This window comes from Macrobrachium nipponense, chromosome 38 (assembly GCF_015104395.2).
Source record: "Macrobrachium nipponense isolate FS-2020 chromosome 38, ASM1510439v2, whole genome shotgun sequence".
NCBI lineage: Eukaryota > Metazoa > Arthropoda > Malacostraca > Decapoda > Palaemonidae > Macrobrachium > Macrobrachium nipponense.
The window spans coordinates 16,483,240-16,498,239 of NC_061098.1; the positions used below are offsets into that span (position 1 = coordinate 16,483,240).

General features: G+C 35.7%; 1 protein-coding gene across 3 annotated transcripts in view; it reads left to right on the forward strand.

Moving 5' to 3' along the window:
* Positions 1 to 15,000, forward strand: part of LOC135209676 (ras-GEF domain-containing family member 1B-like) — a 966,569-nt gene that overhangs the window by 174,730 nt on the left and 776,839 nt on the right. For all 3 annotated transcript variants that reach the window (XM_064242418.1, XM_064242416.1, XM_064242417.1), the window contains exons 4-5: positions 10,211 to 10,353; positions 10,645 to 10,738. In XM_064242418.1, the coding sequence (XP_064098488.1) occupies positions 10,211 to 10,353; positions 10,645 to 10,738 (237 nt within the window). The remainder of the gene's footprint in view (positions 1 to 10,210; positions 10,354 to 10,644; positions 10,739 to 15,000) is intronic.

A 15,000-nucleotide genomic window follows, 5' to 3' on the forward strand; every position in this document is an offset into this window, starting at 1 on the left:
GATTTTCTGGAACAAGATCCTTCTGTCTCTTGGTATGCATGAATGATGTTTACTTTTCTTCTTCGGTATATATTTTTCCACTATTTTCTCCAATATTTTATATAATATCTCCGTATTTACCCTTATGTCATCACTTACGAAAATGTTATCCAATCTTTGTTTAATTCTTCATTAATTTCTGACCATTTATATTTTTTACTTGTAGAAGTTGTATTTTCCATATCCTTCCCACTTTTTCATTTCTTGCTTATCTTCTATTTTCACTTGCCTTTGGAATGAAACTGTTAAGTTCTTTGACATTATGGTCTGAAATACTCGCATTATAAACTATTATTTCTTTAACATAATTCATCTCGTTCACAAATACTAGGTCTAAAGTATTTTCCTTTCTTGTTGGCAGGTGATTTATTTGTTGAATGTTGTATTCTAGTAGCATATCTAATAGCTTTTCAAATTGCCTCTTATCTTCTGCACTACTATTACTCTCTTTTTTATATGTATAATTAGTTTACAACCACAATCTCCTATTCGTTCTTTCCATTCTACGAAAGGAAAGTTTGAAGTCCACCAGATAGGAGAATAGTCCAGTCCTTGTGATTTCTACATATATCATCCTAATTTTTTTTCAATTATTAAGTCAAACTCTTTAGTATTAGGAGGTCTATTATATTACTATGTTTTCATCAATTTTTTTCAGATTCAAATTCTACCGCTATTAGGTTCACATTCTGAGTTACTATAATTTCTCATATATTTTTATTTTCCTTGTTTTTTGTCTTTTCCCATATATTGCGGTTTCCCCCTTGATTCCTATTTTTCTATCTGATCTATAAGTTTGGAACCCTTTTTTTTTTTTTAATTTGATCATCATTCCCAGTCTCTTGGGAATACCAGGTTTCACTTTATTATTCATTATATCTATTTTCTTTTCATTTTGGGTTAGTTCTTTTAAGTACTCTATTTTTCTTTTGAGTTACTCGTAACTAAACCCTGCGCATTTCATCACTATGATGGTTTGCGTGTTTTCTCCTTCATTTAATACTGGTAGTAATAATGATTTTCACATGTCTCTTTCCTGTTCTGGTATGTTGTTCTTTTTTTTCATTTCCAGAAAATTCTGACATTAAAAAATCCAACTTTTTCCATAATATTTGATCTTCCTTCATCATAATTATTCATTTTGTGTCTGAAAATCTGCAATTTTCTCCGTTTCTGCAATATCCTCTTGCATAATAAATACAGTTATTATCTCTTGAGTAGAATTTCGGAGCTGATGCTTTGAAATTTTTTTGCTGACACCTCTGCATATCTCATTGGTGGTTTGCTTTTCTCTTTTACCTGATATTCTGATTTCTCTCTTTATTTATTTTGTTTCTTTTCTTATTTTGGATTTTATTACTTGGTTGGTTATTTATTTGATTATGATTCATGGCTACAGGGTGCATATATTTGCATTTTTTGTCGAACTTACATCCTTTTCCTTCTTTTAGGTTTTTACATATTTTTTGGATGCAGATCTCTGCAAATCATCCCCATATCCATCTAAGTATGGCACATTTACCATATATTTCATAGTTTTTGACATATCTTAGGATGTTTTGTAGTAACATCTTTCTCCAAATCTGCAATTCCCTCTTTTCAAAAGGTTGCAGATTTTGTCTTTCTTGTCTATTTTTTCCTCTTTCCCGTCATTGTGTAGATCTGGGTAGAGCCTCTTTCGATTTGCTTTTCTGTTGTCATATCGTAATTTATTTCTTCGTAGGTATGGCTGCTTTATTGCCTCATATGTAGTATCAATGAGTATCTCTGCATCCATACTTTTTATCTTGTTCTTTGTTTTCCTTATTTTTTCTGTCATTTTCATTTTTGTTTACTTCTCTTCCGTTTTCCTCTTCTTCTTTTTCTTTCTTCTTCTTCCTCTTCTTCTTCATCCTCAACTATTTGTACATTCAATCTTGATTTAATAACATTGTCTATCCATGATAGACATGTTGAACAAAAATTCTTGTATCTTTTCTCAAATCTTGTATTACCTCAGCACACTGTGGATGGGTCGGAATGTTGCATGCAGCACATTTTCTGATTAGGTTTTGTGGATTGACTATGCTATACCAACCTTACACAGTTTGCATGCTTTTGGCATTCTTTTTTTTCCTTTTTTTTTTCCTAATTGCCCAATGCAATTTAGGATATTCACAAGATTCACCTTATTCATTTTCTTTGTCGGAATATGTTTGGTTTATGTATATTTTCTTTATGAGTCTCTTGACCACTTGGATTTTATTTGGAACTTCTTCAATTATTTTCAAGATGTTTTCATTAGATTTGTTCCAGTTTGAAGGATTATATCCTTCTAATATATCTATGAATGCTTTTTGTATCTTTTTTGGTTAGGACTGTTGCTGATTTCATAGATGAGAAATGCCAGTTCCCTTCCTGCTACCTCATCGTATTGCGAATCTGCTAAACACGCCAAATTACGCCACCTCTTCCCGCAGTTGGAACTTACTGCCATCTTGTTCTGATTTATAGTATTACACTTGATAAACTAACTTAGAAGACGCTTTATCCTACTATTTTCACACTAATCTTATCACCGATAGTTCACGAACACTTCTAGATATTTCTCAAATTCTAGTCGTATGTTAAACTTGTGATATCTGTTGATTAATCTGACTTCTCACGCGGGTACGTCTCACCAAGCAAGATGGCTACTACGAGAGAGAGAGAGAAGGAGAGAGAGAAGAAGGAAGAGAGAGGGAAGGAAGGGAGGAGAAGAGGGGGAAAACAGCCACGTTTATAAAAAAAAACTTTTAAAATTCTCTTTCTGAGTCGGTACCACATGTTCTGTGAGCGGACATCACAGTTGGAGATTTAGGATAAATCTCGGGAGTATTGGATCACCTCACCAGATTTCCATATATTTTCTCACGAATTTCCTTCCCAGAGACAATAGAAGGAGAGAGAGAGAGAGAGAGAGAGAGAGAGAGAGAGAGAGAGAGACGTCACCAGATCTCGGGCTCTTGCTCACAGAGCAGCCATTAGGTTTTTTTTTTTTTTTTTTTTTGTGATGGTGAATGGCCTGTTTCGCTTTGTGGACATGAAGGTGTTCCACATCTACAGGTTTGGCTTAAAGTATATAGAATAAAGCCAGTTGGCTGGCTGAAGTGAGAAGACGTTGGTTTAGAGAGGAAAGTAGTAATGTATGCAAATAGGACAAATAATTGTTGTATTGAAAAAGAAACCCACAAAATCACTTTGTAACTTGTTTACTTCTAAGTATTTACATTTAGTTTTACTCCACACTCGAGTACTTTCAGGCCCTTCTGTGGCCCATTCTCAAGAGATGTTACTAAATGTAAATACTTAGAAGTAAACAAGTTACAAAGTGATTTTGTGGGTTTCTTTTTCAATCTTCAGAAGAAAACTGAAAGAAGTTGTATTTTTACAACCATCATTTTGGCTTCTCTAGGAGTTTGCTTTGCTTGAAAAATTTTCTTTATTGTTATAAATACAAATGAACCTCGATTACGGTATTAGTTTTTCAAGAATTATCTATCTTGCTGTTTCATAGTTTTCACTTGATAGGATTTCTGTATTGATATAAATACAAATGAACCTCGATTTACGATATTGAGAAGTTTTTTCAAAAATTATTTGGCTGTTTCGTAGCTTTTACTTGATAGAATTCCTTTTTGTTATAAATACAAATACAAATGAAACTCAATTTACGATATTAGTTTTTCAAAAATGATTTATTTTGTTGTTTCGTATTTTCACTTGATAGCATTTTCTTTATTGTTATAAATATAAATGAACCTCGATTTACGATATTAGAGTTTTGTTTTTATTATATTTATTTTATCGTTGTTTCAAAATTTTAAAATTTAGAGCAGATCTCGGCCCAGAAAACGATTGAACCTGCTAATAGTTAACTGAGAATTGCGCTGGACGATTTTGCAGTGGCTTGTTACTCTTGTTATTAAACTCGGGAAATGGATTAACTTTCCGCCCCTGAACTCATCCATTATTGAATGACCGGGAGCGGCGGTGACAGAAATTGCGACGCCAGAAGTGACGCTGAATGACACTGGTGCCCTGACATCACAGTGATGCTCTAACATCAATGGCGGGATTAACAAGCTTTTGAAAAACTAGAAAAATTCTATTTTCAAAATGTTTTTATGAGAAAGAAAATCACGTTAATTTTTATTTTATTTATTTATTTATTTTTTTTTTGTGGGAAAATGCTTTCCTTTTGGGGCGGGGTTAGGGGGCGGCGGTGGGGTTTTTTTTTTATAAGCAGCAACATATTTCAAAATATTTATATGAGAATTAAAATAACGTTGATTTAAAAATGTTTTATTTTTGAGTGGTAAAATGGTTTCCTTTTGTGGAGGGGAGGGTGTGGCGGGCGATGGGTTTTTTCATAAGCAGCAACTGTTGCTATAAAAATTCAAATTTCAAAATGTTTTTGAGAATTAAAATTACGTTGATAAAATTTTTTTTTGAGTGGTAAAATTCCTTCCCCTTTTTGTGGGTGGGGGGGGGGGCGGGGTGCGGTGTTTTTTTTTTTTTTTTTTTTTTTTTTTTTTTTTTTCATAAGCTGGAACTGTTACTATAAATATTAAAATTTCAAAATTTTTTTATGAGAATTAAAAATTTACGTTAATAACATTTTTTTTTAATGGTAAAATTCTTCCCTTTTTGTGGGTGGGTTGGGGGAAAGGCGGTGGATGTTTTTTTTTTTTTTTTTATAAGCAGCAATGTTACTATAAAAATTCAAATTCAAAATATTTTTATAAGAATCAAAATAACGTTAATTTTTTTTTTCTATAATTTTTTTAAGTGGTCAAATGCTTTCCATTTTTTTGAGAGGGGGGCGGGGGCGGTTAGATTCATATATATCATGGATTCCTGAAGGGCGAAGGAAGGAAAATAATTACTAATATTTTCTTAAATAACGAACAAAATTGTTATTCATATATTCACTAGTAAGATTTGACTTTATACATCTTTCCAAGATTTCGTACACTTCATCTTTCGTCTTCTTCTTTTTCCTCACCCCCAACTCTCTCTCTCTCTCTCTCTCTCTCTCTCTCTCTCTCTCTCTCTCTCTCTCTCTCTCTCTCCTTCCTTCCCCTTCCCTTTCCCCTTCTCCTCTTCCTCCTAGCCTCCTTCCTTCCTGTCGTAGTCCTTCCTTACGTCAGGATACCTCCGTGAAGACCTCCTCCTTCGAGTTCCTCTCAAGTAATCATATAATCAGATACCGTATTCATACGTCGAAACTATCTCGAAATCCAATTTCGGTTGTTATTACACTGATATACACTGCGAGGTGAGAGAAAATAGTGTAAGGAGAGAGAGAGAGAGAGAGAGAGAGAGAGAGAGAGAGAGAGAGAATAGATACATTTCTATAAAAGTGTCTCACATCTTGGAATCTTTTCTTTCAAAAGTCCGCAAAACTTTTAATTATAAATCAAGTTTCCCCAAACGTGAATTGGCCGGGATCTCTCTCTCTCTCTCTCTCTCTCTCTCTCTCTCTCTCTCTCTCGGGGTCATGCGTTGATCCAATTTGGGTTCTATCACAGACGGAGAAGGGGTAACTTTAATAAAATGATAGTGTCAAGGGGACCACAGGGAAGGTTTTTGGAAAAAAAAAAAAAAAAAAATTGCTTTTGGAAAAGTCATATTGCAGAGGAAAATGGACTCGAGATTTTTGTCTCGTGCAGTGGAGAAATTGACCTCATGAGAGGTCATCTCTCAAAGGACAAGAAGTGATTTCGTGGAAAATAAATTTTTGCCGTGGGAGAGGAAATCACGAGGGAGAACCTCCAGTCAAGGTACAGTAATGCTGGGGCATTTCCCCTTAGAAAGGTAAATAGAAGAAAGGTATATATACCCCGAGAAAGGTGCCCTTAGTAAGGTGCCCCAAGAAAGCGTAGTGCTGTCACTGCACCTCTGTTGCCTTTTCGTGTTGGTGTTCTTACTTTTGTTGAAAGCGAAGTTGTTTTGTATTTTTGTTGTTGATAATGTTGCCGTATATTCGCTATTTATTTTTTTTACAGTAATTAGTGGTTTTCATCTTCGAATTTAAAAGATCATAATAACGAATGTAACTTAAGTTAACTAGGAAGTATGCAAGCGAAATAATGATCGTACAAAAGGAACGTAGAAAGTTTTATTCTGATTTCACTGTTTTTATTCAGAAGATTCTGATATGATAGGTAGGCTGGTAGTTTCTCAGTGTCACTGTGTTCGTCTAGTTTTTTTTTATTTTTATATTTTTTTCCTCCAGCCTTCGTCTTTTTATATCTTTTTGTTTTATTTCGTTTTTCTCTGTATTGCTTTTATGATTAATCGGTATATCCAGTTGTTTCAGTGTTTTTTGTTTTGTGATGCATCAGTTACTTGCATTGTCTGATTTCTTTACTCTCTCTCTCTCTCTCTCTCTCTCTCTCTCTCTCTCTCTCTCTCTCAATGCATAATGGCTATATTAAGACGTCATGAAATTCTTGAGTTGTTCTCTCTCTCTCTCTCTCTCTCTCTCTCTCTCTCTCTCTCTCTCATGGATAATGGGATGACTATGTTGAGACGTCATGAAATTCTGGAGTTGTTCTCTCTCTCTCTCTCTCTCTCTCTCTCTCTCTCTCTCTCTCTCTCTCTCTCTCTCTCTCTCTCCCCAAAGCAATATTTTTATGGCTTCTATATGTAATCCAGATTTATCTCATCCTTTCCTCGATCCCCCATTCTTTATTCCAACGTACGATGCATAGAAAGCTCACGATTCGTGTATCAAGCTCAGTTTTGGAGCTCTTTATGATGGGGCTTCTGGGTCTCTGGGGAAGAATTGGGTTTTAAGCTGCATTCCGCAGTCTTCGTTTGACCTGAACAGACGAAAATGGGTTGCGTTTATTATCCGAATAAAGTTTTTTGGATCATATACGTACATCTGATTTATATATTGACTAAATCACAGACGTTTTCATACGTCATCGCATTCTTCGTTTGACCCAAACAGACGAAAATGAATTGCGTTTATTATCCGTATACCGTTTCGTGATCATATACGCACATCTGATTTATATATTGACTAAAACACAGACGTTTTCGTACGACATCGCAGTCTTCGTTTGACACAAACAGACGAAAATGAGTTGCGTTTATCGTCCGTATACCGTTTTGTGGTGATATACACCTAATTTATGTACTGACTAAAACACAAACGTTTTTGGACGTAATCTCTTAGTATTTTTCTATTACTAACCAGTGACTTATTTGCAAATGATTACGTGTATATTGTGAATAGATGTATTCTTAAACGCAAAATGATGAAATTATAATAGCTTTCTGATTTTACTGTGGCGTTTGATTGTGGAATTATATGAAGCTTTATAAAAATGATCATTGTAGAAAAAATGATCATTGTAGAAAAATGAATCTGTTGCGGTGTTTCACAATCAAGTTATATAATGCACGTAATTGCAGCATGTTTCCATAATTAATGCCGTTCGAATAATGCGACCTGAAATGGATGAAGCTCCTTTGGAAATGTTGCTTTTTTCTTTCTTTAATATTAATAATTCCACCGGTGAAAAAGTACTTAGTTTTTTCTTTTTTTAAAAAACCTAATGTCATCTCTTCAAAGTAGGCGATTAAACTGTGTAGAGTTGTTCAGTAGTCAACCTTTTTTTTCCCCTGAATTTTTATACTTATTATGTATGAATTGATTTTATTTACAGATTGTTGTAAGCTCTCTCTCTCTCTCTCTCTCTCTCTCTCTCTCTCTCTCTCTCTCTCTCTCTCTCTCTCTCTCATGAATGTGAATACGAGGGACTCGTTGAATAATAAATAGACTCAAAAGTCTACAACGGACGAAGCGTTCGCTGAGAGAGAGAGAGAGAGAGAGAGAGAGAGAGAGAGAGAGAGAGAGAGAGAGAGAGAGAGAGAAAGGCTATTGTTTCCAGGTGTGTGTTTAACCATTTGCTGAAATTACTTTTCCCACCTGTCGTCATACTCCGGGTTTCCAGTCATTTGTTATTATTTTTGTTTTTCTTTCTCTCCTACCAAAGGCCTTACAGGGTCTTTGTTCTGGATGCTAGAGATTACTAGCGAGAGAGAGAGAGAGAGAGTATCTATCGCCTTGTATATTATTTACTTATATGTTGTCTGTAAGTAATTCCTATTTCTGCCTTTCTCAGCACGTGTGGATACCTGAGAACCTAAAACCTATACCTAATATATGTATATATATATTATATATGTGTGTGTGTGTGTGTGTGTGTGTGTGTGTAATAGCGAATCATGTAAGCTTTCAGAGAGAATATGGTCATGCCATTCACCGCGATCATGCAAGCACGCTTATTCCTCCTCCTTATCATCATCTATACTTTATCTCTTATCCTCTGTGTCTCTCATTCTCCATCTCAACCCTTACCTCTTCCTCCTCCTACTTATCATCTATTCTTTATCTCTTATCCTCTGTGTCTCTCACTTTCCACCTACATCCCTTACCTCCTCCTCCTCCTCCTCCTCTACTCTTCCCTTTTGTGCTCTTTCGCTCCTTTGTATCGGAGACTCACGAAACTCAGCGGCTGTTTGTTGCAGCTTTGAAGGTTAAAAAAGAAAGACCAGATCTCATTGGGAAACAAAACAGCGTGGGTAGTGGAAAAACAAACAGGCCTCGATAAACAAAAAGCTCTTTATGGACTGGTTCTGTGTGTGGTTTAGGCCTTTGGTGGAGGCGGGGGGTGGGGGAGTGGGGGGGGAAGGTTGCGGGGGTGGGGTGGGGTGGGTGGGATGAAGAGGGCTGATAACGCAAGGTATCGAGATAAGAAGTCGTAATAAGCAAACGTAATCTGAACAGCCCAGACGTCGTCTCTCTCTCTCTCTGCATCTTCTTCTCTCCCCCTCCCCCTTGCATCGTCCTCTCTCTCTCACTCTCTCTCTGCATCTCTCTTTAATAAGTGTTTGAGACATGCTAATTCTTGTAACTCCATCGATGTCTCCTCCGATGGACTAATATAAGTCTTTGAGACATCCTAGTCCTTGTAGCTTTCTCTCTCTCTCTCTCTCTCCTCTCTCTCTCTCTCTCCCTGAACTTCTCTTGTACACTGATGCAGCATCCTTACTGCTCTCAAGCGCCCAGTGTCGACATCGTATAATAATACCCTCGTCAAGAAAAGAAAGATCTTCATGGCTTTATTAATCCTCTTATCGTGAGAAGCTTGTGCAAAGAATAACGCTCGTTTATAAAGATATTTTAATACAAAGATTTTAAGTTATATTATTTGATAAGGCGGACGCTGTTCGCTTTTATTTTTCTTTATTGTTGTTGCATTTACCTATGTTTTTACTCTTAACATCTAAGCCTTAGCCAACGTACTTATCTCTATCTGGATGGCTGAGTGGAGACATCACTGCCTTCTCTGCTATAGATCCAAGAGGCATAGATTCGAATCCTGGAGATTGAGTATATATATATGAAAATATATCAATTCCGAGGTAGAGCGAATTTAGATATTAAAGGATATTTGTAGTTCGAATGATATATGATCACGGCGTTCGATGTGATAATACTCATCATATATATATATATATATATATATATATATATATATATATATATATATATATATATATATATATATATATATATATATATATTTCCGCGTGAATTTATGTAAACATATTGCCCTGCATGAATTAAAGAAATTTGTGAGTCTTTTTCTTTGGAGAGGACGTGGAAAAATGATCACCATGGAAACGTTGTAGCAGCGCTGCTTACCTAGGCAACTAAGCCTGAGGTTTTCAGTAAAAGTGTTTTTTTTTCTTAAGTAAAAGCTGCTTGGTAGCTATAGTTGATTTTTGATCGCCGTCGGTGTTTTTATTTCCTGTAATGGGAAGGAAAATCCTAAGAAATGACTGTATGAGTATACCTTCAGTTATTCGTGATAAGGTTGCAGGTATATTTCTTGGTGTTTGTTGCAACTACTGTCTTTGTTTCTTAATGTTCGTTGCAACTACTGTCTGTTTTTCTTAAATGTTTGTTGCAACTGCTTTATTGCCAAGTTTTCTTAATTTAGATGAAATTAAATCTGTGTTTGTTACTCCTTCGCAAGAGACCTAGAAGTGCCACAGTGCCTGGCTTCATTGCCAATTTTCTTAATTTTAAATCAAATAAAATATCTTTTTCTTTTCCCCTTCGCAGGTGACCTCCCTGTTGTTGGAGGCATTGACGAGAAAATTGGGCACACTGCAGGATGAGCTCGAGTCGTCTTCGAACCCCAATTCGACCGAAGGGTCACTCAAGGCTAAGGAGAACCTGCGGAGTCAGCTCATCCAGACGATCGAGTAAGTGCCTTGGTAATAATAATAATAATAATAATAATAATAATAATAATAATTTGTTTGAGGCGAAGGCCAACCTTAATAATAATAATAATAATAATGATCATATATGCAATAAAAAGGTCAGGATTCATAATCATATATTTAGTACAGAAATAATTATGGATATATATTTGTGCAGTATGTAGTTTTGCGTCTGCGTCGCCAAGTGCGTATGAACGCATCTTTGACAGGAATTTTCTGAGGCATTCCAATGAAGAAAAACTCATACCTTGAAATTATGGTCCATTCCAGAAAAGTCCAGAATCAATGGGAACAGTTAGAACAGGAATACACCCACCAAGCAATAGGCGTTTTACGCTGTTCGAACACTCGAGGATCGGGGAAGGTAAGTACATCAGAAATGTATTTATTTTGTTATTTATTTCCTTAGCTCATTTGATTTATTTATTTTTTCTTTTATTTATTTATTTATTTATTTATATATTTACTCCAAGGTGTGGTTTTATTCCATCGGAATTTATTTGTATTTTCATGTGTAATGTGTCAATTTTATCGGATGGATGGTAAATTTATTTATTTATTTATTTATTTATCTATTTATTTATTTATTCCCAGGTGCGTTTTAATTCCATCTAAGTTTATTTGTGTTTTCATGTGTAATGTGTCATTTTCATGTGAAGGTAAATTTATTTATTTATTTATTTATTTATTCCCAGTGAGTTTTAATTACATGGTGATTTTTTTTATTTTCATGTGTAATGTTAAATTTTTATGTGAGTGCAAATTTTACTGTTTCTTTATAACAACAAGGTAAGTCTATCAGGATTGTTTTTCTGTTTAGCGTTTGTTTGTCTGTGAATTATCAGGATTTTTCGCAATTATTGTTTGGTTCGTCTGTTTACGAGCTGTAAGGACTCTCTTTCCATTAAGCTTCTGCTTGTCTGTTTGTGAAGAACGATCAGGACATTTTAAAAAAATTTAGGACTTGTTTATTTATATGTGAAGAGAAAACCTACCTGTTCGAATGCCATTTGTTTGACGAGCATCGTCGTTTAACCCGTCGTCTTCGTGGGGTTTCTGACAAAACTTCCATCAACGTCGTATACAAATAAATGCAGTATTTGCTATTTCCCAGAGTCATTTATATATATATATATATATATATATATATATATATATATATATATATAATATATATATAATATTGATTATATATTGTGTTAAGGAAATTACCTCTGCTCAGTCCGCGGCAAATACTACCGAAGCCTCTGTGCGGAGTCGTGTAATAGGATTCTTGCTCGGTAATTCTGAGAAGAGACTTTTCCATTTTACGTTTTTAAAAAAAGTTATTCATGTTAAAAGCTGTTCGTTTCAGAGAATAAGAGTTTTGCGATTGGTTGATGGGAATCTAGGAATGACTTGAAATCATTACTTTTATGGTCCGTTCCTGTTTTGTGTCTTGCTTTTCGTTCCAGTTTTTTTTTTTTTTTTTTTTTTAAGACGTTTTGTGAAATGGATTTTGCGCTTTTCCCCGTTACCGATTCCTCTTGCATACATTGCATACATATATATACACATATATACATACATACATATCATATATATATATATATATATACATATATATATATATATATATATATATATATATATATATATGTATAGATATATATTTTATTTCCGTCCTTTTGATTAATAGTTTCTACCTACAAATGTTTTATATGCACGTTTTAAATAATTTTTTTATTCCTTTTGAACGGGTTTTCTTTTCGTTTTGAATGACTTTTACTTCTTCTTTTTATATTTTTTAAACGATTAAAAGCGCTGTTTTAAAATGTCAGCTTACCTTTTAAATGAATTTTGCCATTTAAAGAGAAAACTTGGAATTCGTAAAGCTTGAATTGCTGTGTCATGGCTTCTGCTGTCTTACAAATAGAAGTGCTATGATATCTCTTATTATTATTATTATTATTATTATTATTTATTTTTTTTTTTTTTGTTCTATCACAGTCCTCCAATTCGACTGGGTGGTATTTATAGTGTGGGGTTCCGGGTTGCATCCTGCCTTCTTAGGAGTCCATCCACTTTTCCTTACTTTTGTGCGCCGTTTCTAGGATCACACTCTTCTGCATGAGTCCTGGAGCTACTTCAGCCTCTAGTTTTTCCAGATTCCTTTTCAGGGATCTTGGGATCGTGCCTAGTGCTCCTATGATTATGGGTACGATTTCCACTGGCATATCCCATATCCATTCTTATTTCTATTTTCAGGTCTTGATAACTTATCCATTTTTCTTTTTTTTTCCCGTCTCTTCTCTTCAAACTCTGGTGTCCCATGGTATTGCGACATCAATGAGTGATACTTTCTTCTTGACTTTGTCAATCAAATTATTATTTTATTTTATTATTATTATTATTATTATTATTATTATTCAGAAGGTGAAACCTTCTCATATGGAACAAGCCCACCAAAGAATATTAAGAAAGAAGAGATCCTACTTATTAAAAAGTGTAAAAATAGATTAATAAATAAACAAAGATAAAAATGAATTAAAATCCTAGGAGAATATTATTAGGGTAGTATTGTCTGGCATTTTGGCTTGAACTTCTGAAGAAGTTCAGTTGCACGACTTCCTCTGGGAAGTTTTTTTTTTTCTGGAAAGTTATAGCTCATTAGTATACATTTCCAGAGGTGAAAATCCTTAGTAGGATTTGACTATCATTGTGGTTACTCTACGACAGTTTCGTGGTCGACTCTGGTTTACTATATTCCAAATAATTACGCAACCGTAACAAGAGTGAAATTAGCCGTTATATTGAAAGAAAGTAACGCCTTTTCTCGCTTACTCGTGGAGTAATCCTACAAAAAGTGAATCACGATATAGTAACGATAGATATCTTTCGATATGTGAACAGCAGAGCTCACGGAAAATGAACTGGGCACTATTCGTGCAAATCCCACTTCGTATAGGTGCCACGCCACGTCACTCACACAGTGTGAGTGCCATGCATTCGTCACCCCTAATCGGACCTGGGTGCGACGCCAGAACTCGCTCGTGCATCGGAACAGTTATGTAGTAGTGTCAGGTGTGCAACTGTTTATCGGCAATGCTGTTGGCACCTGTGAAGCAAGAGAGAGAGAGAGGACAGGTGGCAGGCAGACAGGCAGCTCGCTAGACGTCACAGATGTTTCTCTACTACCTGATGCAATTATTGCAAAAAAACTTATTTTAGTTTACCTACAAATCCTCCCATGTATATTTCTGTAAATAGTGGTCAGTAGTTGAAATCACAGATGTTTATCTACTACTTGATGCAATTATTAATTTGAGATTAAGCTATTTTTAGTTCTGATACAAATCCTCCCATGTATATTTCTGTAAATAATGGTTATCGTTATCTATGGCTCGTATCCAAGTTATGTTGCAACCTCCTGCAGGGGAGCTTTGCAACTGCCGTCAAAGAAATGATTTTACTCTAGGCTTTATTTTTCCAAAAGGACTTCAGGTACGGCATTCCTACTGATGGCGCATTTAGCCAGCTATTATCGTCGGTCTTCTCCGAGGTGCATCTCTGCATCTAAAGGGTCAGTGAGATTTACTAATTTACATTTCACTTTTTTTTTTTTTTATCTTCCAGTACGGTCAAGGTGAATGGCTCATCTCTCTCTCTCTCTCTCTCTCTCTCTCTCTCTCTCTCTCTCTGCATCAAATTTAGGGTCAGTGAGATTTACTAATTTCCATTCGTTTTGCTGTTTTATTTTTTTTATCCTCTTATTCCAGTAATGGTCATGGCGAATGGCTAATCCTCTCTCTCTCTCTCTCCTCTTTCTCTCTCTCTCTCCCTCCCTCTCTTCCTCTCTCATCGATCAGGGTCAGTGAGATCGGCAAAGGAAATGGTCCTCTCTACTCCTCTCTCTCTCTCTCCTCTCTCTCTCTCTCTCTCTCTCTCTCTCTGCATCAGATTCAGGGTCAGTGAGATTGGCAAAGGCGAATGGCTCCTCTCTACTCTCTCTCTCTCTCTCTCTCTCTCTCTCTCTCTCTCTCTCTCTCGCAACCTGAACCCGAGATCCTCCCCAACTAACGAGCCCGTAGCTGACAAAAGGGTTAATAATAAGCAACTTTGCAATGAACGGGCGTTGATGACGAAGCAGCGTAATTGCTGCCCCGTTAATCATTTCACTCACAACAAGTCTCCCTCCCTTCAGTTCCATTCTGCTGTTCCGGGGTGGGTTCCATTGTTCCGCCCCAGCGGAGGAGCATCGTCGTTAGCATCTGTAAATAAACCATTAAGCATTGTCTCTGTCTCCCGGCCGTTTGAAAGGCAAAGAGAGGTTCCTATGAAAAAATGTCTCCTTACCCCTTTTGTTGTTGTTATGGAGGTGACTGCGATGGCAGACGTCGGGTTGCTCGTTGTTTGCCGTGAGTGAGAGAGCTAGGTATTTATTAGTAATTAGTGATGAGAGGGGGGGGGGGGTGTATTACTAGGCTGTACGGTCGCTGATGGGGGCGTGGTGAAATATGTAAGTTTGAATGTGCGTTCGTTGGGTATGTGTTTAATTTTAAATTCATTATTATTATTATTTTATTATTATTATTATTATTATTATTATTATTATTATTATTCCTTCCAAATCACTCATTTCCCTTT